Source organism: Camelina sativa, chromosome 15, assembly GCF_030686135.1.
Source record: "Camelina sativa cultivar CO46 ecotype springtype chromosome 15, ASM3068613v1".
Classification (NCBI taxonomy): domain Eukaryota; kingdom Viridiplantae; phylum Streptophyta; class Magnoliopsida; order Brassicales; family Brassicaceae; genus Camelina; species Camelina sativa.
In genome coordinates this window covers 25,160,531-25,186,707 of record NC_141894.1, presented here as the reverse complement: position 1 = coordinate 25,186,707, position 26,177 = coordinate 25,160,531, and the positions used below count along the sequence as shown (strand labels likewise).

At 36.7% G+C, this 26,177-nt stretch overlaps 1 protein-coding gene across 1 annotated transcript; it reads left to right on the top strand.

Moving 5' to 3' along the window:
* The first annotated feature begins 57 nt into the window (after nucleotides 1-57).
* LOC104748679 (scopoletin 8-hydroxylase-like) lies at nucleotides 58-25,879 on the top strand. The gene is made up of 7 exons (XM_087487289.1): nucleotides 58-301; nucleotides 18,623-18,688; nucleotides 19,114-19,415; nucleotides 20,405-20,598; nucleotides 24,804-24,866; nucleotides 25,103-25,427; nucleotides 25,634-25,879. Exons 1-7 carry the CDS (start codon nucleotides 58-60, stop codon nucleotides 25,877-25,879), a joined length of 1,440 nt encoding a protein of 479 aa, XP_087343415.1.
* Nucleotides 25,880-26,177: the final 298 nt, after the last annotated feature.

Below are 26,177 nucleotides of genomic sequence, written 5' to 3'. Positions count from 1 at the left end.
ACGTTTGTTGGAGAAAGAATTAAAGATCCACCGCAAGATGAATCAAATAGTCTAAATATGTATAAAGCTCTAGAGGCCGAGGTAGGAGGAGTTGGAGCCCAGAGGCTGAGGTTAGAGAAGGAGTTTGAGCTCCGGAGGCTGAGGTTAGAGAAGGAGTTGGAGCTCCGGAGGCTGAGATTAAAGAAGAAGTTGGAGCTCCGGAGGCTGACGCTCAAGAAGTTGTATCAGAGTCTGTTGTTGACAGAAATAAAGTCTGTTGAATCAGAATTTGTTGTTGCTTTGTTATCCAATTTTACGACATGTATATATTGGCGTTTTTGGTAAACTTTGATGTTTAATTAAAATTGGCAACAAAATTAGATGATTTAAATGGCCTGAGACAAATTTTGGAGTTTAAATGGTGTTTTTGGGTAAGTTTATGATTTAATTAACATTTTTCTCATTTATAAATAATCATTTGTTGAAAAAAAAATTAAAAAATAACCATTTATCTTACCACGTGGAGCTTTTACCATTTATCTTACACTCGAATTTTTTTACCATCTCCAACATTTTATCGTGTACCTGTTTTTAATAGTAAAATTCCCAATAATAGTGAAGCCCAACCATAAACTGTATTTTGCGATTTTTACTGTCCAAGATAGAGTCATCTTTAAAGTATTGAGCTTTTATAATACGGGCATATAGAGAGAATTCATATATTGAATAAGTCTTGAATAAGTCGCCATGCATGTTTTGCAAACAAAGCATCATTAAATTTTTCTAAACCTTGAAAACCCTGATTATCTTCTTTGAATATTGTAATTTGTATAATGCTATCCAGGATATATCTCTAGGCTAGAAATTTTTTTCCACCAAAAATTCATTAATAAAGACTCGATTAAGGAAATAACTGTAAAATATATAAAAAAAATATGAAGGAAATTTTTTTTGGATAATTTATATAATACCATATCATAAATAAATCTAAGTTATTTAACCGAACTGATATTTTAGATTTATTTCTGTGATAATATATATATGATACCACATCACAATTTTTGTGGTACATAAATTTTTCGACATGTATAATATTCTAATATTTATGGTGTTGGCAAAATAAAAAATTAAGTAATTCATATATGGTCTATTATAGATTATTCTTCTGAACGAAATAATATCAATTCAATATTCTTTTTCAATCTACAACTCGTATATATAAAAAAAAAGATAATAACTTTTCTTTTCCTAGTAATATAATAAAGTGGCTTAATCCAAACATTGTTAGTATTACCATACCATTTATTAGCCATTCAGGTATCTGACTGTGTTCAGGTATGAATTTTCAGATGTTCGGATGTACACATATAAAATTTGATTGGATATCTTATATAATCGGGTTGGATTCATGTTGGATGTTTCAAATTCGGGTACTTTAGGGTGTACCCGAAATTCGAACTTGGCATTGGATATCCGAAGTTGATTAAAATACCTGAAATTCACCTTTTCTATCCCCCATGTAGCAAAAGAAGAGTATTGACGATTGTCTTACTTTTGTGTTCTGTCACCTACTTGAATCCAATGATTAACTTCTTCAATCGCCAGTATTTATCAATGTAATGTGATTTTATAACCATATAACTTGAACCTGTGAATGGAAATTTTTTTGAGTATTAAAATTAGTATAAAGATATGAACCTGGTCGAGAATAAGAAGCTAATGATCAGAATATGGTGATAAACAAACAATACTTGTTACAGAAGAAACCCAAATATCAGTTATGAGACTCTTTGCTTATTTGTCAGAAACCATTGTCTAAGTGTAGCCTTCTTTCAACATACATTTTTAGTATGTCTCTTGTCTCTGTCCTTTTTGAGTGAGGCTTATACAAATTTACCTAAACAGATTACAGAAGAGAAAATATTTGATTAGTAGGGAATCATGTGATATGATCATGAGACAATCCAAGAAGATCTTTGAGTCTTGTTAAACACGAACGAAGTCGAAGATCAATTCTTCCAGCCAAAAGACTATTTGGGATACATTCTTACCTAATCTGGAGCATATCTCGAGGTGGAATCAGTCCAATCAGAGTTCGGATGAAGGAGTTATTCATTTTACAAATCAGGTGAACTTATGGCTACGCGATTTAGACCTACGAGCATTAAACAGAGTATTAAGACCAAGTCAGAAGGATTCAAACTATGAACCAAATTGTTCTGGAATCTTGATCCACTACAGAACCATGAAGAATTGGAATCACATTGAAATCAGTTCATATGTGAAAGATATGGATATTTCAAGTCAGTGGATCTATCCCAATCCCAGTTTCGCATCTGAGCTAAAGATCGTGTTACACATACCAACTCAGCAATAATTTCGACACGAAACCAAGTGTAAGATGTTACTGAATCTCTTATGTTTCCAACAAGCTAAGGAACAGAAGATTTGACCCATGGAACACGAGGATACACTCCATTTGCCAAAGGAGGTGAATCTAGTTCTACACTTAAAGAGTTTTAGGTCCAATTGGTTTAAGAGCTTCCAGAATTATGTATAGCAACCAGGAGTGTTTTTTACTAAACCCAATGTGAAGAAAATCATACAGCCCATGTTTTTTCCATCATCAAATTGGACCAAGAAGTCAAAGGGAAAGAAGTTCAACGATGCATTTAATGGGTTAAAAACAAGAGCTTATGGTCAAAGAGACCATGAGAAATTATATTGGGGACAATATCTATCAAGTCCAACCCACTTTGAGTCTAATTCAAGTCCAAGGAAGCCCAAAATAATCCCTTTATTCTGTGGTCAAAGAGGAGTGATGAAAATAAAGATCAAGAGTCACTTTAGAGGAAGGGAAACATGCACCAAGAGTTGGATCTTCATTCAACTTACTATCTTTATAGTCTTTTAGTTTCAAGAATTAATACTTGGCTTTGTTACCAAGTTTCTTATCTCTTTATAAACACATGTAATCTCATTTGAGAAATGAATCCAAGAAATATTTTCTCTTTTATTTGAGAGTGGAAAACTCCTTTGTTCCTTTTGGAACTTGTTCTTTCTCCTTGGTAGGTTACATCAAAGAGTTCTCCTTGGTGGGTTACATCAAAGAGTTTTCGGTATATCAAGTGACTCCGCCGCACTTGACGTTGCCATTAGCTGAGGATTGAAGAGGCTTTATAAGAGAGTCTAGGGCCCAAGGACTTTTGGGATTCGTCTCACGCCTTGTCTTCTGTCTCCGTGAAGCTTCAATCTAAAGTTCCACCGCCTTATTTTGTTTGGTTTTTTTTTAAGAGAGTTTGGGGCATAAGAATTTTCGAGTTCATCTCACACCTTATCATCCAGCTTCGCGAGCCGTCGGAGTTCGAGAATTATCAGTCTACCTACCTTAGAGCGTCGATTCCTTGGGAGAATCACATCAAGTGGTATCAGAGCCCGCTCAAGGACTTTTGGTATTCTTTTAATCAAAATCAATCTATCCATCTTTTTATTTTCTTTCTTTCATCGTCTATCTTTCCATCTTCTTTCTTTCATTTTCTATCTATTCATCTTCTATCTTTTAAAAAAAAAACAAAAAAAAAGAAGGAAAAAAAAGAGAAGAATCTGTTCTATTCCACACAAAAAAATGGCTAATGATCAAGAAGTTCAAGAACTTATGGGAGAGACGCGACGGTTGTTGAGAGTTGAGATGAATGCCCTCTAGGAGAGGTTGGATGAAGTTGAAGCAGAGGCACAACAGAGACAACCACAAATTTTGCATCATAGCAGAGAAAGAGATCGATCTAGGCGTCACATAAATGAAGTAGACGACTACTACAGCCAAAGAGGCAATTCTTCTAGTGAGGGTCAACTGTGTTTGAGACAAAACAGAGAGGCTAGAGGAAGAAATGATGATGATTTGAGAGGAATCAAGCTGAAAATACCGTCATTCTATGGAAAGAATGATCCAGATGCTTATTTGGAGTAGGAATAGAAAATAGAATTAGTCTTTAGTTGTCAAGACTATTCAAGCCGCAAGGAAGTGAAATATAGTGAAGTGGCCTTAGTGCAGTGGCCAATGGTAAGCCTTTGATGCACAAGACACCATCACACCAGGGATCGAGTCCCGCTTCCTACGAATGTAGAGATTTGGCTAATGAGTCAGTATGTTGTGGTCCAATGATTGACAAAAAAAAAAAGGTGAAATATAATAATTAATGACAAATTAATATGGTAAGCTATATATCAAATCATATATGTTTTTTATTGGATACTAGGTGCTTCCCCACGCAACGCGTGGGTTGTAGTGTAATTGGCACTTTCTTGTTTTTTTGGTCTATTTTGTTTTCTCTTTTGTATTATTTCGTTTTAATTAGGCATATACGGGTTTTGCCATCACTTTTATTTATACACTATATGTTTATACCATTTCGTTCAGATGTGTATAATTGTGGCGTTTACTTTTTATGAATTATGAAGATGTTGTTTCTTGCTTTTGAGGATCCAATCTTATCATTGACTGATATTGTTTCCAATACATTTATTGTATTATATATTTTCTAATTAACTGCTTATGTAAACCATTCATACGTTGATGTTGCAATAATAAGTTATTTTTTTAAAATATCTTCCGTGTAAGTGATTATGTTTGTATGCCCATGTTTTGGTCTAATATCAATAAGATCGTTTCTGTTTTTCTTTAGTTGGCTTTGAAACCAATATTGAGTTAAGCAAATAATGGGTCGAATTATGGTGTTAATAAGTAATATAAATTCTTATGTATATATATTGTATATATATGACTATAAATTTAGCTAACTAAAAATTATGTAATATTTAAATACAATATTACAATAGGAGGAATGAATTAATGTACAATTATTGGATAGGAGAATGTTTACTATAAGATGGTAATCCAAATTAGATAATGGAGATGAATCTTTAAAAAATAGAACAATGTAATATCTATATATATATAATACTTTCTAAATTAAAATATAGAATCAAACTCTTACAACACATATGAGATATAACAACATTTGATATTGGTGGGAGAGGAAGAGAGAATGATTACTTATAAGATAATAATCCAAATTAGATAAAGGAGATAAATCTTTTAAAATAAGAACAATGTAAAATATATATCATGTAGTCTCTAAAATTAAAATTTAGCATTAACAATTTACAATGATATTTCATTTTTTTTTACAACACATACAACAAAAATAAGAAATCAAAAATAACAAAAAAAAATGAAAAATGATTTGAGGTATTGTAAAAGAGAATGAGAGAATGTGAAAATGAGATAGTTAAAGAATGTCAATATGAGAGAATGATAGATTGAGAGAATGCTTATTTATATGATAAGAAATGATGGAAATTACATTTAGAACTATGGAGTTACAATAGTAATTTATTGTGTTTGAATAGAATTGAGTGGTAGAATATGATTAATGCATAATTTATTTTATTTTCAGTTATAATTTTATTTTAATGTGTAAGTTAAATGTATTGTGTTTATTGGATCTTAAATATTGTTTAAAGCAATTAAAAAGAAAATAAAAAAATAAAAAAAAAATTAGAAAACATTAAATGAAAATCAACCAATAAGGAGAGACCAAAACTTTACTTTTATATATATGATATATTGCTTTAAACTTTGAAATGAGAAATATATTATAAACAATAATTTTACATGAGAAATATATTAATTTTCTCTTGAAAATAATAAGTTAGTAGGAGGAATGAATTAATGTACAATTATTGGATAGGAGTTACATTTGAGTTAAATGGAGTTACATGTCTTTAATTATAAATAAATATTTTAATTTTTTATAACCTAAAATAAAAGGAATACCAAGTGGCTGAATCAAAATTCACATGATTTGGTTGTTTGTTGATATAAACTCAACACTTACACATAATATTTCAAAATAAAAAATATTACTTTTTAAGTGACAAACTAAATTAGTTTTCTTATAAAATTATATGAATTCTTCAATCTCAATAATTTTTAAAATCCCAAGGATAACTTATATTTTTTTGGTTTTCACTCATCAATTTAATTTATAGTGCTAGATTTCATACTAACAGTTTCATCTTTAGAGAATTTAGTAAAATGATATTTTTAAAATTATATTTTATATTTATATTTAAGTTCCAGTTGAATATGTTTTGTTTTTTGGATCATTTTTTATTTTGATTAAAGACACAAAAAAACCAATTGTTTAATTATGTTCTTTTTGTTTTCAAAAACCTCAAATCATAAAAATATATATAGATATATTATATTGATCTCTGCAGATTTAACAATTGGATCACAAAACAAAATAGTCTTTATAAATGGATAAATGAATAATTATATTGATCTTTAAATATTATATTGATCTTTATAAATTATTTAAAATGATACATGAATATGTGAGATAACCAGAGACATAATAGATAATTACATATGGATCATTTCAACTTCATGATCTTATTGTGTGGTGAATATTGTAAGGAAGTATGAAAATAATGACTTATAAGATGTTAATATAAAATAGGAAATGGAGATAAACATTTTAAAAGATTAAAATAAATATATAAGATATACATATCATACAAACTCTAAAACTAAGCTTTTACAATGATATTTGATTTGACTTTTTATAATCCATACAACAACAATAACAAAAAAAATACAAAACAAAACAAAAAAGAGATTTGAGAGTAGTGGAAGAAGATGAGAGAATGAAAGAGTGATAGACTAAGAGAATAAGATAATGAGTATTTATAGGAAGAGAAATGATGAAAAAATTACATTTAGAAAAATGAGAGTTACAATTCTAATTTATTGTTTTGTTTTAATACAATTGATTAATACAACTTAGTGGAGAAATAAAGTTAATGCATAATTTATAGGGAGAAGCTATAAAGATTTCAGTTTTATATTATGTGAGTTAAATGTGAAAATTAATTGTTTTAAATTTGTGTTTTAATGTAATTTTTTTTTCTTATAAAATTATATGAATTCTTCAATCTCAATAATTTTTAAAATCCCAAGGATAACTTATATTTTTTTGGTTTTCACTCATCAATTTAATTTATAGTGCTAGATTTCATACTAATGGTTTCATCTTTAGAGAATTTAGTGAAATGATATTTTAAAATTATATTTTATTTTTATATTTAAGTTCCAGTTGAATATGTTTTGTTTTTTGGATCATTTTTTATTTTGATTAAAGACACAAAAAAACCAATTGTTTAATTATGTTCTTTTTGTTTTCAAAAACCTCAAATCATAAAAATATATATAGATATATTATATTGATCTCTGCAGATTTAACAATTGGATCACAAAACAAAATAGTCTTTATAAATGGATAAATGGATAATTATATTGATTTTTAAATATTATATTGATCTTTATAAATTATTTAAAACGATACATGAATATGTGAGATAACCAGAGACATAATAGATAATTATATATGGATCATTTCAACTTCATGATCTTATTGTGTGGTGAATATTGTAAGGAAGTATGAAAATAATGACTTATAAGATGTTAATATAAAATAGGAAATGGAGATAAACATTTTAAAAGATTAAAATAAATATATAAGATATACATATCATACAAACTCTAAAACTAAGCTTTTACAATGATATTTGATTTGATTTTTTATAATCCATACAACAACAATAACAAAAAAAATACAAAACAAAACAAAAAAGAGATTTGAGAGTAGTGGAAGAAGATGAGAGAATGAAAGAGTGACAAACTAAGAGAATAAGATAATGAATATTTATAGGAAGAGAAATGATGAAAAATTACATTTAGAAAAATGAGAGTTACAATTCTAATTTATTGTTTTGTTTTAATACAATTGATTAATACAACTTAGTGGAGAAATAAAGTTAATGCATAATTTATAGGGAGAAGCTATAAAGATTTCAGTTTTATATTATGTGAGTTAAATGTGAAAATTAATTGTTTTAAATTTGTGTTTTAATGTAATTTTTTTTTCTTATAAAATTATATGAATTCTTCAATCTCAATAATTTTTAAAATCCCAAGGATAACTTATATTTTTTTGGTTTTCACTCATCAATTTAATTTATAGTGCTAGATTTCATACTAATGGTTTCATCTTTAGAGAATTTAGTGAAATGATATTTTAAAATTATATTTTATTTTTATATTTAAGTTCCAGTTGAATATGTTTTGTTTTTTGGATCATTTTTTATTTTGATTAAAGACACAAAAAACCAGTTGTTTCATTATGTTCTTTTTGTTTTCAAAAACCTCCAATCATAAAAATATATATATATATATATATATATTATATTGATCTCTGCAGATTTAACAATTGGATCACAAAACAAAATAGTCTTTATAAATGGATAAATGGATAATTATATTGATTTTTAAATATTATATTGATCTTTATAAATTATTTAAAACGATACATGAATATGTGAGATAACCAGAGACATAATAGATAATTATATATGGATCATTTCAACTTTATAATCTTATTGTGTGGTGAATATTGTAAGGAAGTATGAAAATAATGACTTATAAGATGTTAATATAAAATAGAAAATGGAGATAAACATTTTAAAAGATTAAAATAAATATATAAGATATACATATCATACAAACTCTAAAACTAAGCTTTTACAATGATATTTGATTTGATTTTTTATAACCCATACAACAACAATAACAAAAAAAATACAAAACAAAAAAAAGATTTGAGAGTAATGGAAGAAGATGAGAGAATGAAAGAGTGATAGACTAAGAGAATAAGATAATGAGTATTTATAGGAAGAGAAATGATGAAAAATTACATTTAGAAAAATGAAAGTTACAATTCTAATTTATTGTTTTGTTTTAATACAATTGATTAATACAACTTAGTGGAGAAATAAAGTTAATGCATAATTTATAGGGAGAAGCTATAAAGATTTCAGTTTTATATTATGTGAGTTAAATGTGAAAATTAATTGTTTTAAATTTGTGTTTTAATATAATTTTTTTTTGTTAAAATTGCATTGCCAAGTGGACCAATAAGGAGAGACTGAAACTCTACTTTTATATATATGATTCATTTTTTTAATTAGTAATGTATTTTTTGTTTTTTTAAATAATTATATTATATATGATTTAAATGTCTAAACTACCATTAATGATGTATAATTGTTTGAACTATTTCTAGTGGCATGCCAATATAATTATTTACACTAAGGTTATATTTAAAATTGTACTTCTCAATTATTATTAGTATTATTGTAGGATTACTTATAGGATTACTTATAGGATTACTTATAGGATTACTTATGTTACTATGATAATTTTTTATCATAGATAACTGCATACTAGTTTGGTTGACTTATGCACTCGTCGAGGACTAGTTACTACTCTTAGTTGTCGTAACTTGTTTGACAAAAAAAAAAAGTTGTCGTAACTAGGCAACAAAGGTGACTCACCTCCATCACGGTAACTGTATATATATTAATTGCAAATTTTTGTTGAGATTGTTGAAAAAATATTGTTGAGATGGTTAGTTTAGATTTATTTATAAAATTTATAATAAGTTTTATAAATTTGGTTTTTGGTTACAAAAAGTAAATGTCATCCGCTTTTTATTTTATTTAAATAAGAGCTCATAATTCCGAGAATTGAGAACATAGGCATCCGATTTGGTGGGCTTCTAAATAGGACCCTAGATCTCAACATATTAGGCTTTCCATATTAAAACATAGCCAACGGCGTTGACATTAAAATAAGGGCATGGCTCACGGTAGCCAGCCATTAAGTAGTTTCAAGGTGTATTAAACAAAATGAGTTATAGTTTAATTACTTTAATTTGTAAACCTGTTATACTTTAAAAGTAACTAAATTAAATAAGTGAAACGACCGACCCTTTTTTTTTTTTTAATAAATAATAATAATAAATATAATATAATAAATAGAAGTACAACTAGTGGTCCCATACCCACTAGCCACCTAACCACAATCACAAACATCAGCGGAAATAACAACACCAACATAATATCCAATAATACTCCAATAAAAACCAATAACCATAATCATCAACAATAATCAATCCAAACAACAAGAAACAAGGAACCAGCAACCTAGCAATGTTTCTAATGACCCAACTCTAGCAACCTAGCAATGCCAGACAACATCCAATCGAGTCCCTAGAACATCCTCCTCTTCATTGCCTTGATTCCACGATCACACTTTGCCTTTACCTGCACCACAAACACAAATTGAGATGCATGAGTATTTGATAAACACTCAGTGAGGCAATCCTCCCATCTACTGGGCTATACACACAAGCAACAATGATTCCAAAGTTCCAAGACAAGCAACAAACAAACACACAAACCAGGAAATCAAACATCGACTAACTGGAAGGGAGGTGTCGACCGACACCAGCCAAGTGTCGATCGACACTGGCTCAGTGGTGTCGACCGACACTACCCCACAGTGTCGATCGATGCCCAATTTTCTGGTGTCGACCGACACCAAGTGGTATCGATCGACACTCCCTCTGCAACTGCGATCCGCACGAAACCGAGAGTCGAATCTCACTTCCGAAACTCCTCCAAATCGCCCAATACTCACGACCCAAGCCCTAAACCTCCGTAGGAACCTGTTTCAACCAATCCCAAGCAAGAAAAACACACAAAACAAACAAGAACAAGCAAGAACAAATGAATCAAAGGCTTAGATAAGCCATGGTCATGCACTCACCTCTTGGAAGGAAGATTTAGACCAACAGAAACGAATCCAACACTCCTAGCAACCTTCCAACACGTTCCTAGCCTTGGATCTTCAATCCCACAGCAAGATCTCACCAAAAACGCCTTGAAATCTCACAAACTCTCTCTAGAACCTCAAGAACAATTTTTCTCTCTTTGTTTCTCGGAAAAACGGCGACACAACAACTAAACACGACCCTAGGTCGTTTTCTCCCTTTTAAGACCCGGTTCAATGGTTTTCCCTAACCAAACCGGTCCAAATCGACGATTGAAACAAACCCGACGAACCCAGAATAAGTGGTGTCGATCGATGCTACAAGGGTATCGATCGACACCCCTACCCAAAACGCATATTTTGGTTCGCGGATGTTACAATTCTCCCCCACCAATCTAGATTCATCCTCGAATCTCAAACAACCATCAGTCAAGGACTCCCGTGCAACCGTCTCCACGGCCCGCACTCCTCCGACTGATCTACAGAAGGTCACCTCTAGGCGATAGACTCACGCTCCAGGCGTCATTTGCTCTTGACTTTTTGGACTTTCCTTTACTCATAGGCCTAGACCTTGAGTTTCATTGGCTCATCATCAGACCTAAGTCTGCATGCCAATGTTGGCTCCTCATCAGGCCTAAGCCCGCATGCCATAATATATAAGGAAAAGCCCAAACTCGTCTCTCGGGTTGCCACCCTACAGCGCGCCCCCGGATCGTCATCCGAAGTCGATATACCAACCATACTCCCGAGCCACAAAGTCTCTGAATATAGCAGTACTAGGAGAACCTAAGTCCCCCAAGAGTCGCGAGCAAACGATTCTGAACACGTCTGAGTCCTATCCCTACCCAGGTTTCCTTCCCGTGGCTCGCGTAGAAACATCTCAATGTCCTACCAACCACATATCCCCTCACCGGGATACCTCATGACCACACAAGGATCATACACACGCCACAAGGGCCGCCACAAAGGCCAACAAAATGTCCTAACGAGGACCGCCACCAAGGCCAAAACAAATGTCCTAAAGAGGACCGCCACCAAGGCCACTCGTCCCGAAGGACCGTCACAAAGACCATCTGTCCCGAAGGACCGTCACAAAGACCATCTGTCCCGAAGGACCGTCACAAAGACCATCTGTCCCGAAGGACCGTCACAAAGACACTCTGGCTAAACAGCCCGCCACAAAGGCCAACAATTGGCTAAAAGCCCGCCACAAAGGCCACACAATTGGCTAAAAGCCCGCCACTAAGGCCACACACACTGTCTAAAAAGACCGCCACACACATGCACCCTGACTCGAAAGTCCGCCACAAAGGCCACAAAGCCCCTCTGAGGCTTCCCACCGCTAAAATTTACAAATTCTAACTCCCGTAAAACTTTCCATATTTAGCACCTTCCACTTTTGGAAACTTCCCACTTTTGGAAACTCTTTTTTCAGGAACCTTAACTTCGCAACCCCCGCCTCACGGAAACTTTGTACCCCAACACCACCTCATCTTGTTACTGAGTCGCACAACCAACCACCCCAAGCGACCGAGTAACAAGAGAGATGGGCTGGAATACTCCATTCCCGCTCCAGCCACGGATTACAGATGGGACCATGCTAAACAAGCTCAAGTCGCGGCTTGCTTCTCATACCACTTCTTGAACCTTGCCTTCATCCTTGCCTCAGGCTCCCAAGTCTGCTCCTCAACACCATCACAGTCCCACAGGACTCTCATCAAAGGAATCTTCTTCTTCCGAAATTCCTTGATCCTCCTCTCGAGAACCCTCACTGGTCTCGCCTCCAAACTCATGTTAGGCTGAAGATCCTCAGGAATCTTAGCCAACACCTCCTCTCCCTCACGGAGACACTTCCACAACATAGACACATGGAAAACCTTATGGAATGCCCGCATCACCTCAGGTAACTCCAATCTATATGCGACTGGTCCAACCCGCTCAATCACTCTGAATGGACCCATATACCTCGGACTCAACTTAGTCTCTGACAATGACCTGTTCGGACCCCGCAACATGGCCATCTTGAGGTACACTCTGTCTCCTACCTGAAACTCAAGATCTCTCCTCCTCTTATCAGCATAACTCCTCTGCCTATCCTGAGCCTCCTTCATGTTCAGCTTGAGAACCCGAATCTTCTCTGATGTCTCCTGAACAAAACTAGCACCAAACATGCTCCTCTCCCCGACCTGAGTCCAGCATAATGGTGTACGACATGGTCTCCCATACAAAGCCTCATAAGGAGCCATCTTAATACTCCCCTGATAACTGTTGTTGTAAGCAAACTCTACCAGGTTCAGGTGATCTGCCCAATGGCCACCCCAATCCAACACACACATCCTCAGCAAATCCTCCAGCGTCTGGATCGTCCTCTCAGACTGTCCATCTGTCTGGGGATGATAAGCTGTACTCATATGCACCTTAGTGCCCATCTCTGCCTGAAATGCCTTCCAGAACACCGAAGTGAACTTAGAATCCCTATCAGACACAATGCTCGCTGGCACCCCATGCAACCTGACAATCTCCCTCACATACTTCTTAGCCAAGACCGCTGCTCCATCAGTCTTCTTAATGGCCAGAAAATGTGCTGACTTAGTCAACCGGTCCACAATGACCCAAATAGCATCAAAGGTCCGTGACACTGGCAAACCCACCACAAAATCCATGGTGATCATATCCCACTTCCACTCAGGAATGGGTAAACTCTTCAGTAACCCGCCAGGAACCTGATGCTCAGCCTTCACTAGCTGACACACATCACACCTCGAAACCCAACTAGCCACATCCTTCTTCATCCCGACCCAATGATAGTACCTCTTGAGGTCACGGTACATCTTAGTCGCTCCTGGATGAATGGATAACTTGCTCGCATGAGCCTCTCTCAGAATCTCCTGTCTCAACTCCTCATCCTTGGGCACACACACACGACCGTGCACCAAGATAGTACCATTATCTGAGACCTGATACTCTGAATCCACATCCTTAGAGGCATTCACCAGCCCCAAATCCTTCTCCTGAGCCAACCGCACTCTACTCAGAAGATCTGCTCTATCTACTGCTTCCAAACCCAACGGTTCCTGTGAAACAGCACACAAGCTCAAAGCACTGATCTCCCCTACCAGTGACTCCATCTCCTGCTCCTGAGCCGAAGCTACCCTCTTCCGACTCAGAGCATCTGCAACCGTGTTAGCCTTACCAGGATGATAGGCTATCTCCAAATCATAATCCGCCACAAGCTCCATCCACCGCCTCTGCCTCAAATTCAACTCAGGCTGAGTGAATATATACTTCAGGCTCTTATGATCTGTGAACACCTGCACCTTTGCACCATAAAGATAAGATCTCCAAATCTTCAGGGCAAAAACTACAGCACCCATCTCCAAATCATGAGTAGGATAGTTGCCTTCATGCACCCGCAACTGCCGCGAAGCATAGGCAATCACCTTCCCATGCTGCATCAGAACACAACCCAACCCAACTCTAGATGCATCTGTATAAACCACATAGGGTTCTCCTTGCTCAGGCAAAGCCAACACTGGCGCAGTAGTCAACATCTCCTTCAGGCTTGCAAAGCCTTCCTCACACTCTTCTGACCAGACAAAAGGAACATCCTTCCCTGTCAACTTAGTCATAGGACGTGCTCTGCTTGCAAACCCCTGCACAAATCTCCTGTAATAACCTGCCAACCCAAGAAAACTTCTGATCTCTGTGGCATTCTGCGGTCTAGGCCAATCTCTGATAGCCTGAATCTTCTCTGGATCTACAGAAACCCCCTCTGCAGAAACAATGTGACCCAGAAAGCCCATCTCACGCTGCCAGAAACTACACTTGCTCAACTTGGCAAACAACTTCTGCTCCCGCAGCTTCTCCATAACCGCCCTCAAATGCACTGCATGCTCTTCAGGACTCTTGGAATAAACCAGGATATCGTCGATGAAAATGATGACAGATACATCCAGAAACTCCTGAAACACACTGTTCATCAATCTCATAAACGCTGCTGGCGCGTTAGTCAATCCAAAAGGCATCACCACAAACTCATAGTGCCCATATCTCGTCCTGAAAGCAGTCTTCCTCACATCTGCCTCATCTATCGGTATCTGATGATAACCCGACGCCAGATCTACCTTGGAGAACCAAGTAGCACCCCTCAACTGATCCAACAACTCATCGATCCTAGGAAGAGGATACTTGTTCTTCACAGTGACCCGGTTCAAACCCCGATAATCAATACACAACCTGAAACTCCCATCCTTCTTCTTCACAAACAACACCGGCGCTCCCCACGGTGATACACTAGGACGGATGAATCCCTTACTCAACAAATCTTCTAGCTGCTTCTTCAGCTCTGCCATCTCTGCTGGAGCCATTCTTTAAGGAGCCTTGGATAACGGTGTCGTCCCCGGTTCCAGTTCAATGGTAAAAGGATCCGACCGAGATGGTGGTAATCCCTGCAAAGACTGAAACACATCCTCAAACTCTTCCACTACTGGATTACCGCTAACCGTAGACTTCCCCACTGACTCTGGCATAGATATAGTAACCAGATAAGCCTCACGGCCCTTCTCGATCATCTTCCCAGCCTGAATGGCTGAGATCACGAGACTCCCCGAAGTCGGTCTAATACCCTGAAAAACCAACTTCCCTCCTGGACGCTCAAACTCCACTCTACCCTGATAGCAATCCAAATGCACCATATGCCGATGCATCCAATCCATCCCGAGAATAACATCATACAGCTCCACTGGACTGATAAGCAAATCTGCTGGCCACGACTCTCCTGCGATCTGAATATCAATTCCTCTAGCTCGACCAATCACTCTCAGGAACTCGCCTCCCGCAACTCTGACAACTCCTGCACGCTCACCAGGATCCCCGCTGATCCCCGCACACTCTGCACACTCTGGAGTAATGAAGCTATGCGAAGCTCCAGAATCAAACATAACGTGGGACTTAAACCCGCCCACCAACAAGGTCCCTACACAAACCTCATGTGTTGAGAACCTAACAATTTATCACAGGAACATAAAATCTGACCCTACAAAAATTCACAAAGATTAAGTACCAGAAATTATACCTGTGATCGCCCCGGCACTGGTTCCACCAGTCTCTACTGTCGAGTAAACACGTGGCGCCTGCTCAATCCGTGCCACCTGCTGACCTCCAGGCTGCACCTGCTGCAACGCTGCCACTGCTGCCGGCTGTAGCTTGGGACAAAAAGGCCTAATGTGCCCTGTCTCCCTACAGTGATAACATACCCGAGGCCCCGCAGTCGGAACACTCCTCTTGGGACAACTAGCAACCCTGTGATCCTTGCTCCCACACCCGAAGCAACCCGCACCACTCGGCTTCTGCGTAGCCTCCCACTTCCTCTTGGTTCCCTGAGCATGCCTACCGCCCCTGCCAGAACCACCCTGCTGCTGAGCCTTACTAGGCTGAACTGCTGGAGCAACCGGCACTGACTGTGCCCGGATATCCTCCTCAATCTCTGCTGCAGTCTCCACCAACTCTGCACGCGTAGCATAATACCTCCCTCTACAGTGAACTCTCAACTCATCACGTAGAGCTCTCATAAACCTCCTAACCTGAGCCTCCTCAGGCTCCATAGCTCGACCCCCATAACACAGAAGTCGACTGAACTCCAAGTCCAGCTCCCGCACTGACCGTGTCCCCTGAGACAACTGAAGGAACTGCACCTCCAACCGATCCAATGCCTCTCTCGGAAAATACTTGCGGTTGAACTCCAAAACGAAGTCAGCCCAAGTCATCTCCCGCTGCACTCTCCTAGCAGCCACAGATCTCCACCACAACTCAGCATCTCCAGTCAAAAAGTAGACCCCTATGTCCACCCAGAACTCCTCAGGACATCTCAAGGTATGGAAGTTGCGTTCCACCCTCGTCCTCCACGCATCCGCAGCAGTAGGATCCACACCTCCCGGAAACTGCTCGGTACGTAACTTACCCATCTCTGACAACATGCTGAGATAACGAGCATGAACTCCCACATCCGCAGCCACTGGCTGCCGCTCCTCCGCCACCACTGGTGGCACTACCTGAGCCTGAGCCGGCACCACAGGTGGTAACCGCTCCAACAACTGTGCTAGCATAGCCACAACGTCAGTACCAAGGACTCCACCCGCTGGGACTCCCACACCCGGGACCCTAGCATCACCGGCCACTGGAGCATCAACACCGCCCCCTCCTGCCACACTCACGGAATCCCCCGGAACATCCTGTGACTCGCCAACACCCTCAGCTGTCACGCTCTGGTCTTCGGTCTCACTAACCACTGGGGCTCTGCCCCTACCACGACCACGTCCGCGACCACGTCCGCGTCCACGACCTCGACCAGTCACAGCATCCTCTCTAACCATCTGCACTACCATGAACAGAAGGCTAAGCAAACAATTTCTATTATAACACAGAAACATAAACTCACCGTGGAATCACACACTCGGCTCGAAGAGGATGTTCTAGGACTCCATGCCACACACCATTGACTAACTCACATAATCAATCAAGACATGCAATCCCAAACATCTACAACAGAAACCTAGTGAACCCAAACCTAGAACCGTAAGGGCTCTGATACCAAAATGAAATGACCGACCCTTTTTTTTTTTTTTAATAAATAATAATAATAAATATAATATAATAAATAGAACTACAACTAGTGGTCCCATACCCACTAGCCACCTAACCACAATCACAAACATCAGCGGAAATAACAACACCAACATAATATCCAATAATACTCCAATAAAAACCAATAACCATAATCATCAACAATAATCAATCCAAACAACAAGAAACAAGGAACCAGCAACCTAGCAATGTTTCTAATGATCCAACTCTAGCAACCTAGCAATGCCAGACAACATCCAATCGAGTCCCTAGAACATCCTCCTCTTCATTGCCTTGATTCCACGATCACACTTTGTCTTTACCTGCACCACAAACACAAATTGAGATGCATGAGTATTTGATAAACACTCAGTGAGGCAATCCTCCCATCTACTGGGCTATACACACAAGCAACAATGATTCCAAAGTTCCAAGACAAGCAACAAACAAACACACAAATCAGGAAATCAAACATCGACTAACTGGAAGGGAGGTGTCGACCGACACCAGCCAAGTGTCGATCGACACTGGCTCAGTGGTGTCGACCGACACTACCCCACAGTGTCGATCGATGCCCAATTTTCTGGTGTCGACCGACACCAAGTGGTATCGATCGACACTCCCTCTGCAACTGCGATCCGCACGAAACCGAGAGTCGAATCTCACTTCCGAAACTCCTCCAAATCGCCCAATACTCACGACCCAAGCCCTAAACCTCCGTAGGAACCTGTTTCAACCAATCCCAAGCAAGAAAAACACACAAAACAAACAAGAACAAGCAAGAACAAAGGAATCAAAGGCTTAGATAAGCCATGGTCATGCACTCACCTCTTGGAAGGAAGATTTAGACCAACAGAAACGAATCCAACACTCCTAGCAACCTTCCAACACGTTCCTAGCCTTGGATCTTCAATCCCACAGCAAGATCTCACCAAAAACGCCTTGAAATCTCACAAACTCTCTCTAGAACCTCAAGAACAATTTTTCTCTCTTTGTTTCTCGGAAAAACGGCGACACAACAACTAAACACGACCCTAGGTCGTTTTCTCCCTTTTAAGACCCGGTTCAATGGTTTTCCCTAACCAAACCGGTCCAAATCGACGATTGAAACAAACCCGACGAACCCAGAATAAGTGGTGTCGATCGATGCTACAAGGGTATCGATCGACACCCCTACCCAAAACGCATATTTTGGTTCGCGGATGTTACAATAAGCCTCACACGTAAGTGTCACACGAGCTAGAAGATATATTTGTAAACCTATTTAAGTTTTTTTATATGTTATAGTTTTGATATTTGATGTCTTTGTGTTTAATGGCAAGACACACACCACAGGTCCACAAATGTTCTCTGGTAAGAAACAGATAGCTAGAGAGTAGAGAAGCCTAACGCAAGAGTTTTTTTTTTTTAATATTTATTTAAATATAGCATTGAAGGGTTGAAGATGTTTAATACTACCAAGAAAATGAAAGAACTAACGTTTACTTCAATTTGTTTAATATTTAAATTAACGTTTACTTCAATTTGTATTACCATGCATCAACCTTTTATATGGAGAGGGGGTTGGTAAATATTAAAAAGACTAGATATGTAGGTGTAGTTGAGATATATTAAACCTCTTCTTTCGATACATTACGTACGTACAGATAATCATTATCGAAATCTTGGCATTATGCACGCTTGTGATTAGACACACTAGCTCTTGGTATTTTCGTTATTATATATACCCTCTTCACGTTGTCACTTCTCAACACTCATATTTCAATCTAACATAAAAGATAAAAGCATTCAATTCTCAAGCAGAAGTGTAGAGACAATCGCTATCATCAATTTCGAGGACCAAACTACATTGTTCAATTTCGTGGTCAAACAAGGCAACGGCGTGAAAGGAATGATCGACTCGGGCCTCTCCAGTGTTCCACAACCCTTCGTCCAGCCTCAAGCTGAACGAATCCCGACCCAAAACGCACTTACGTGTGAGGCTTCCCAGCCAATCGACCTTTCCCACCTAGATGGCCCACACCACAAAGAGGTGACCAAACAGATCGTCGAAGCTGCTGAGACACTTGGCTTCTTCCAGGTAAATACTAGTCCACAGATATCATTTGGGGTGGTGTAGAAAGGAGCTATATAAGCGTGTAAACATGTCGATTCGACCTAAATATCTATATATACATTTTCGGATACATTTAGCAAATAAATTCTGGAGTTGGAATCTATTTACAAGTATGCTATTAGCATTAACTATTAATTTATTTTTTCATTTAATTTATTAATATTAAATTTTAATTTTTAGAAACAAGATTTCTCATCCTAATAAAATTTTCAAAACAATAGGAATCACTCCTTTTAACATTAAATATTAAGTTTATAACAAATTTAATTAATATTAAGTTTTCAATTTTACAAAACAATATTTTCTCCATAAAAACATTTTCTAAACAAATTATATACACACATCTTGGGTCCATTTTAATAACCAAGGTTATTAAAAGAAAAACAATGTGGAATTCATGTCAATCCCAACAAATAACTGTTAACAACTTTTATTTGCATTTCACAACAAAACTATATATACTAAAGTTAACTGATTCTTTATATATAAAACATACAAAACTACAATACAAAATTATCCTGTACATATATCTAAACAATTTAAAATAATAAAAATACTACTATCTATAAACAAATTAAAAAAGACACAGTATATTCCTTCTATAGATCACTACTTATTTAATTGTATGTTATACACTTATACAATAATATAAAACAATAAACCTCAAACAAAATACTTTCTAATTTCTATACTAACTAATATATCTATATTTGTAAGGTTGTACATTTTAAAATACAAATTAAACATTAGTTATATAAAGTTAATCTATAAAAAAAAATATATCTTTTTATGAAAAAATATTTCCGCGATGTACTGCGGATGAATATCTAGTTACATTAATACTTATAAACTCACTTTAATATATAAGGTTGAGTATATTTATACATCTCTTACCGATGCATGTTTAATATATATGATAAATGTATAATGTGAGGATGAAATGCAAATGGCAGGTTGTGAACCATGGTGTTTCTGTGGAGCTGCTCGAATTGCTAAAAACGTCGGCTCATGAGTTTTTCGCAAAAGCTCCTGAGGAGAAAGCGATATACCTAAAAGAAGTGAATCCAAGCAAGCTGGTTAAGTACGGAACAAGCTTCGTGCCAGATAAGGAGAAGGCGATTGAGTGGAAGGATTATGTAAGCATGATGTCACTACAAGAAAACCTGCGATATGTGACCATTGGTTGTGACCAAAATTGTAGTCGCAAATATTAGCGACTATTTTGTAACGTATTTGTGACCAATTAACGACCAACACCAATACCAAGACAAATCAGTCGCAAATTAACGACGATGTTGGGAAGTCGGCGAGTAGTCGCAAATCGCGGACCCTTTTGCTACGCTTTTAAGACTGGTCCAAAAAAGGTCGTAGTTTGCGACTAATTTGGGACGGAAAGAACAGGGTTGCAAAAAGCCGTCGTTAAATCGTTACAAAATAAGACTTATTTGTAACTCTCTTAAAGTTTTTTTATTCCGTCACAAATCAATCGCAAAATAAATTTAGAAAACGTTGGAAACATTAGTATCTAACTCACCTAATGTTTGAGACGCCCAAAATGAAGTCACAAAATCGTCACAAATATTCACCTGTCATAGTTTGCGACCACTTTGAGACGCAAAAAACTGACAGATGGGCAAAAACATAATTTACACACGATTCATCTTCTTCTCTACAAACCCTAAGCGCCGCCTGTGCTTGCTGCAAGTTTCAATATGAAATTTTGGTGTTTTTCTGTTTTGTTGGGTATTTTCTTATGTGTTTTCATCAAAATGGAACAAATCTACGGTCACCTATTTGCGACTAATACCTGAGTTCGGGACGACTTTGTAACGACTTTGCGACGCTCATATTTTTCTTGGACATTTCTCTATTCAAATTTATACCATTGTCAATATTAGATGTCTTCTACTGATTACAACAACCTTAGACATGGAAAATATAATCAATGGCATACAAATATTATAGAATTCTAAACTTTTGTAAGAATTTCTTAAAAATCTTAAACATTGCTTAATATATATTAGGTAATGTTTACTAATACTTTGTAATGATCATAACTTAAATGCATTTCATGATTATAGTTATGTAAAGGATTAATCTTGCTCTATTGTTGTAATTTCATTGATTCTAACAGTTTAGATGGACTGTAGATCGATCAAAAGCTTTAAAATTCATTAGAAAGTTTCGTGACTCTTTAGATTGGTCACAATAAGGTAGCGTTTTTGCGTCTGTTTCTTGACGCAGTTACAAAGCGGTCGTAAATTAGCTACAAAACGACGACGACTTTGCGACCATCGCCTGAGTTCGGGACCATTTTGCGACTAACACCTGAGTTCAGGACGACTTTGTAACGCTTTTGCGACGCTCGTATTTTACTTGGACATTTATCTATTCATATTTTTACTATTATCAATATTATAAGTCTTATAATGACTCCAACAACATTAGACTTGGAAAAATATAATCAGTGGCATACAAATATTATAGAATTCTAAAAATTTGTAAGAATTTCTTAAAAATCTTAAACATTGCTTAATATATTAGGTAATGTTTAGTAATGCTTTGTAATGATCAGAACTTAAATGCATTTCATGATTATTGTCATGTAAAGGATTAATCTTGCTCTATTGTTGTAATTTCATTGATTGTAACAGATTAGATGGACTGTAGATCGATCAAAAGTTTTAAAATTCATTAGAAAGTTTTGTGACTCTTTAGATTGGTCACAATAAGGTAGCGTTTTTGCGTCTGTTTCTTGAAGCAGTTACAAAGTGGTCGTAAATCAGCTACAAAAAGACGCCGACTTTGCGACCACCTCCTGAGTTCGGGACCACTTTGCGACTAACACCTGAGTTCGGGATGACTTTGTAATGTCTTTGCGACGCTCGTATTTTACTTGGACATTTATCTATTCATATTTTGACAATTGTCTATATTATAAGTCTTATAATGACTCCAACAACATTAGACTTGGAAAAATAAGCAATGCTATAGTCAACTTATGGTTTTGTATCTTTTTTATAATTAATCAAACCATAACATGTAACATGATATGTAATGTTAAGTAATGAGTTTGCAATTTCATAACTTACAAGCATTGCATGTGTTTTTAATAATTTAACTTGTTAGACTTTTAATTATTGTAATATCATCCTTACATCACAATAGATAGGTGTTATTTCGATCATAAGGTAAGAAATTTGTTACAAACATTTTGTGACTTTTAGATGTTAGTCACAAATTCGTCTCTCTTTGCTACACTTTGCGACTTATTAGCGACCATTTCAAACTTCTTTGCGACTGTATTGTGACATAATTGCGACGGATGATTTTCAGATTAAAATTTCGGGTTTTCTTTTAGCGGCAAAACCTCCCTCCTAATATTTGATTATAATTTCGGGTTTTCAGATTAAAATTTCGGGTTTTCTTTTTGTGACCCTTTTGTGACTACGTAAGATTTCTAAAGTTAAAACAAAACCCATTCGACACTTAGTAAATATCGACATAACTTTTTAGATCTAGGGTTTTGCTCTCTTCCTCTCAACCCGAAACTCTCTCTTCAATTTCTAACCAAATCTCTCTATTTCGATCGATTTCTCTCATACTCTAAACCCAATCTCTCTGTATTCTCTTTGATTGCTCCTAATGGCTGGTAAATCGACCAAAGGACGAGGAGGGAAGTCTGTTGCTCCCCGAGACAAAGACCATGGAATGAAGCAAATCTTCCGCAACACGACCAAGCACCTCACCTCGTCAGCCACTGTTCGATGAGGATGAGTATATGGAAGAGGAACAGCCTGAGAGTGATGAAGATTCTAGTGATGGCAAATGGGAATGTCCACCGGAAGCTCGAGAACCACCGGTGCCGCTAGACTATGAAGCTTTGATTGACGGTTTGTTGCAGCTTCCTGGGCGAAATCATCTACCAGTCTTTATTAAGGACCATATTGAAGGCGTTGAGACCATATGGTAAGGAATCTTGGCTTCTTGTTTGAGTAATTTCTGTTTGAGCTTTTGAATTTGTGTTTGAGTTTATGATATTTGTGTTTAAGTTTGCATTTGGATAGAGTTATCTTTTGATTCTTTGACTGGTTAGAGTTAGCTTTTGATTCTCTCTAATGTCGATTTGTAATTCTGATTCTAGCTTGGATTTTGTAAGTTTTTCGGTTTTTGATTTAGATTTACATTTCATTTGATTTATATTTCTCTGATTCTAGCTTCAGCTTGTATAATGTGTTGTGTTTCTGACAAGGGAAATCCTTTTGGGCTTGGATGACTTGCTGAAACCATGGCCAAAGGGAAAAGAAAAGGGAGTTGTGAAAGCTCTTCTTCCTCATCTCTGTTGAAGTTGCATCAGAAACTTGAAGATGCTCGTCGTAAGCTCGTGAAACAAAATGAAGAACACCAACAAGCCCTTTCTCTACTCTCAACCTTGGAGCACCTTTTCTCATTCATGAAGAAAAAAGATCCAGAATTAGCTGACTATATGGATGCTCACCAACCACCACCAGCAACTACACCTGCAACTGATGCAGGCACTGCACCAGCCACCTGAGAAGGCACTACACCAGCCACCGGAGATGGAATTACACCAGCCTCCATACCTGCCAATGAACAAACCGTCAATGAAAACGGTTTAGTCATTCTCTCTACCTCTCAGAATTAATCTTCTTCTACTCTTCTGTACTTATTGTTTATGTTTGTTTTCTCTTTTGAAATTATCTCTTTTGTTGGAACTTGAATTATCTCTTCTGGGACATGAATGTTGTTTGGAACATGAATGTTGTTAATGTTTTGGTTATGGATTGTGTTTTTTGGTCAATATGGTGTTTTAGGTTTCAAATTTGAATTGTCAGGATTTTTAGCATTTGATTTCAGCTTTCTAAATTGGTAAAACAATAATAGTAGTGACTAATGACACGCTTATTTCTCTCCAAACCAGGAGTCTCTAATTCGTCTCAAATACACATGAATCACAAAAGCGTCAAAAATACGTCGTCTAATTTACTACTATCTTGCGACTAAATTGAGACGACCTTTGTCACTTATTTGCGACCATATTTTCGTCATGATTCACCGACGCACAACTCGTCCTAACGTAGTCGTATATACGCGTTTCCAAATTCAGTCACGTTTTGGTCTTTAATTTACGACTAAAAGTTACAGTCTTAAAGGAGTCGCTTATAAACGACCAAATTTAGTAGTCACAAAATCGTTGCAAAATTGTGACACTTTTGCGACGCTTGTCATTTTGCGACGAGAAATTTGTAACTACTAGAAGTCGTCGCTCAAACGTCGTAAACAGGTGTTTTGCGACCCATTTGTGACGATTACCGGTGTCACAAAACGCAGGTTTTCTTGTAGTGTGTACACCAATGACCATGAGGCTCTTCAACAATGGCCTGAACCATGCAGGTATATATGAACTAAAAAAATATCTTATATTTATACATCAAACTTTTGTTATATATATAAATAGAGTATATATAAATGTTAGGAAACCCATGATAAAAATAAGATGAAACGTATAATAATATATAGAAAGACATTAATCAACTCATTCGAATTTGCTTGAATCATATATAATTTAAACTTACAAAATTTATATATATATATATATATATATATATATATATATATATATGTGACAGAGAGGTGGCACTTAAGTTCCTGAAGTCATCAATGGAAATGGTGAAAAATATAGTTAACATTCTGATGGAGAATGTAGGAGTAAGACTAGAAGAAGAGAGGATGAACGGTTTGATGGGAACCAAGATGGTCAACATGAACTACTACCCCACCTGTCCGAGCCCTGAGCTTACAATTGGCGTAGGCCGCCACTCCGACATGGGAATGTTGACAGTTTTATTACAAGACGGCATTGGTGGTCTCTATGTTAAACTCGACAACGGCGAATGGGCTGAGATCCCTCCTGTTCACGGAGCTTTGGTCATCAACATCGGCGACACTTTTCAGGTTTGTAAAAACGAATTAAATATGAATGCACTCATTTATATGAAAATATATAGAGTCTTTAATTCTTTATCAACATATCTCGAGTCAAACAAGTAACAACTAGTTGCAGATATACTTTCAATAAATAGATACACTATATTATGTTATATCCATAGTTAGTTTTGATATATGCTAATACAAATATTAATATATAAAATTTTCAACAGATATTGAGCTATGGGAAGTACAAAAGTGCAGAGCATAGGGTTAGAACCACAAACATGGGATCAAGAGTTTCTGTGCCCATATTCACGGCACCTAATCCCTCAGAGAAGATCGGACCGTTGCCGGAAGTTGTGAAACGCGACGGAGTGGCTCGACACAAGGAGTTGTTGTTCAAAGACTACATGAGTAACTTCTTCGGCCAACCACACGATGGCAAAAAATCTCTTGACTTCGCACGTGCCGAGTGACCACAAATCAGCCGCAATTTGGCGACCCCTCCGTTTTCTCTTTATCTGTTGTTCTTTTTCTATGCTCAGTCCCACGTTTGTTGTTCCCCTCTTTTGTTTTCGATGTATAACTTTTTTATCCTTGCTCGATCTTCATGTTTTTTTTTGGGTACAATTTATGAATGAATAAAAACTGCCTTTGCTCGTGTGCATTCTTAAACCTGGTGGATCTTTATCAAAATTTCATGTATGTTAGGTTGTTTTACCAGTAGTCTCAAAGTCCCATATCTTTTGGGAAAAAATTCAGGACCAACATTAG

Coding starts and splice junctions, on each gene's coding strand:
- LOC104748679 (XM_087487289.1), top strand. CDS start 58: ATGTATAAAGCTCTAGAGGCCGAGGTAGGAGGAGTTGGAGCCCAGAGG. Junction 24,867..25,102: donor CAATGGCCTGAACCATGCAG/GTATATATGAAC, acceptor TATATGTGACAG/AGAGGTGGCACTTAAGTTCC. Junction 25,428..25,633: donor ACATCGGCGACACTTTTCAG/GTTTGTAAAAAC, acceptor AATTTTCAACAG/ATATTGAGCTATGGGAAGTA.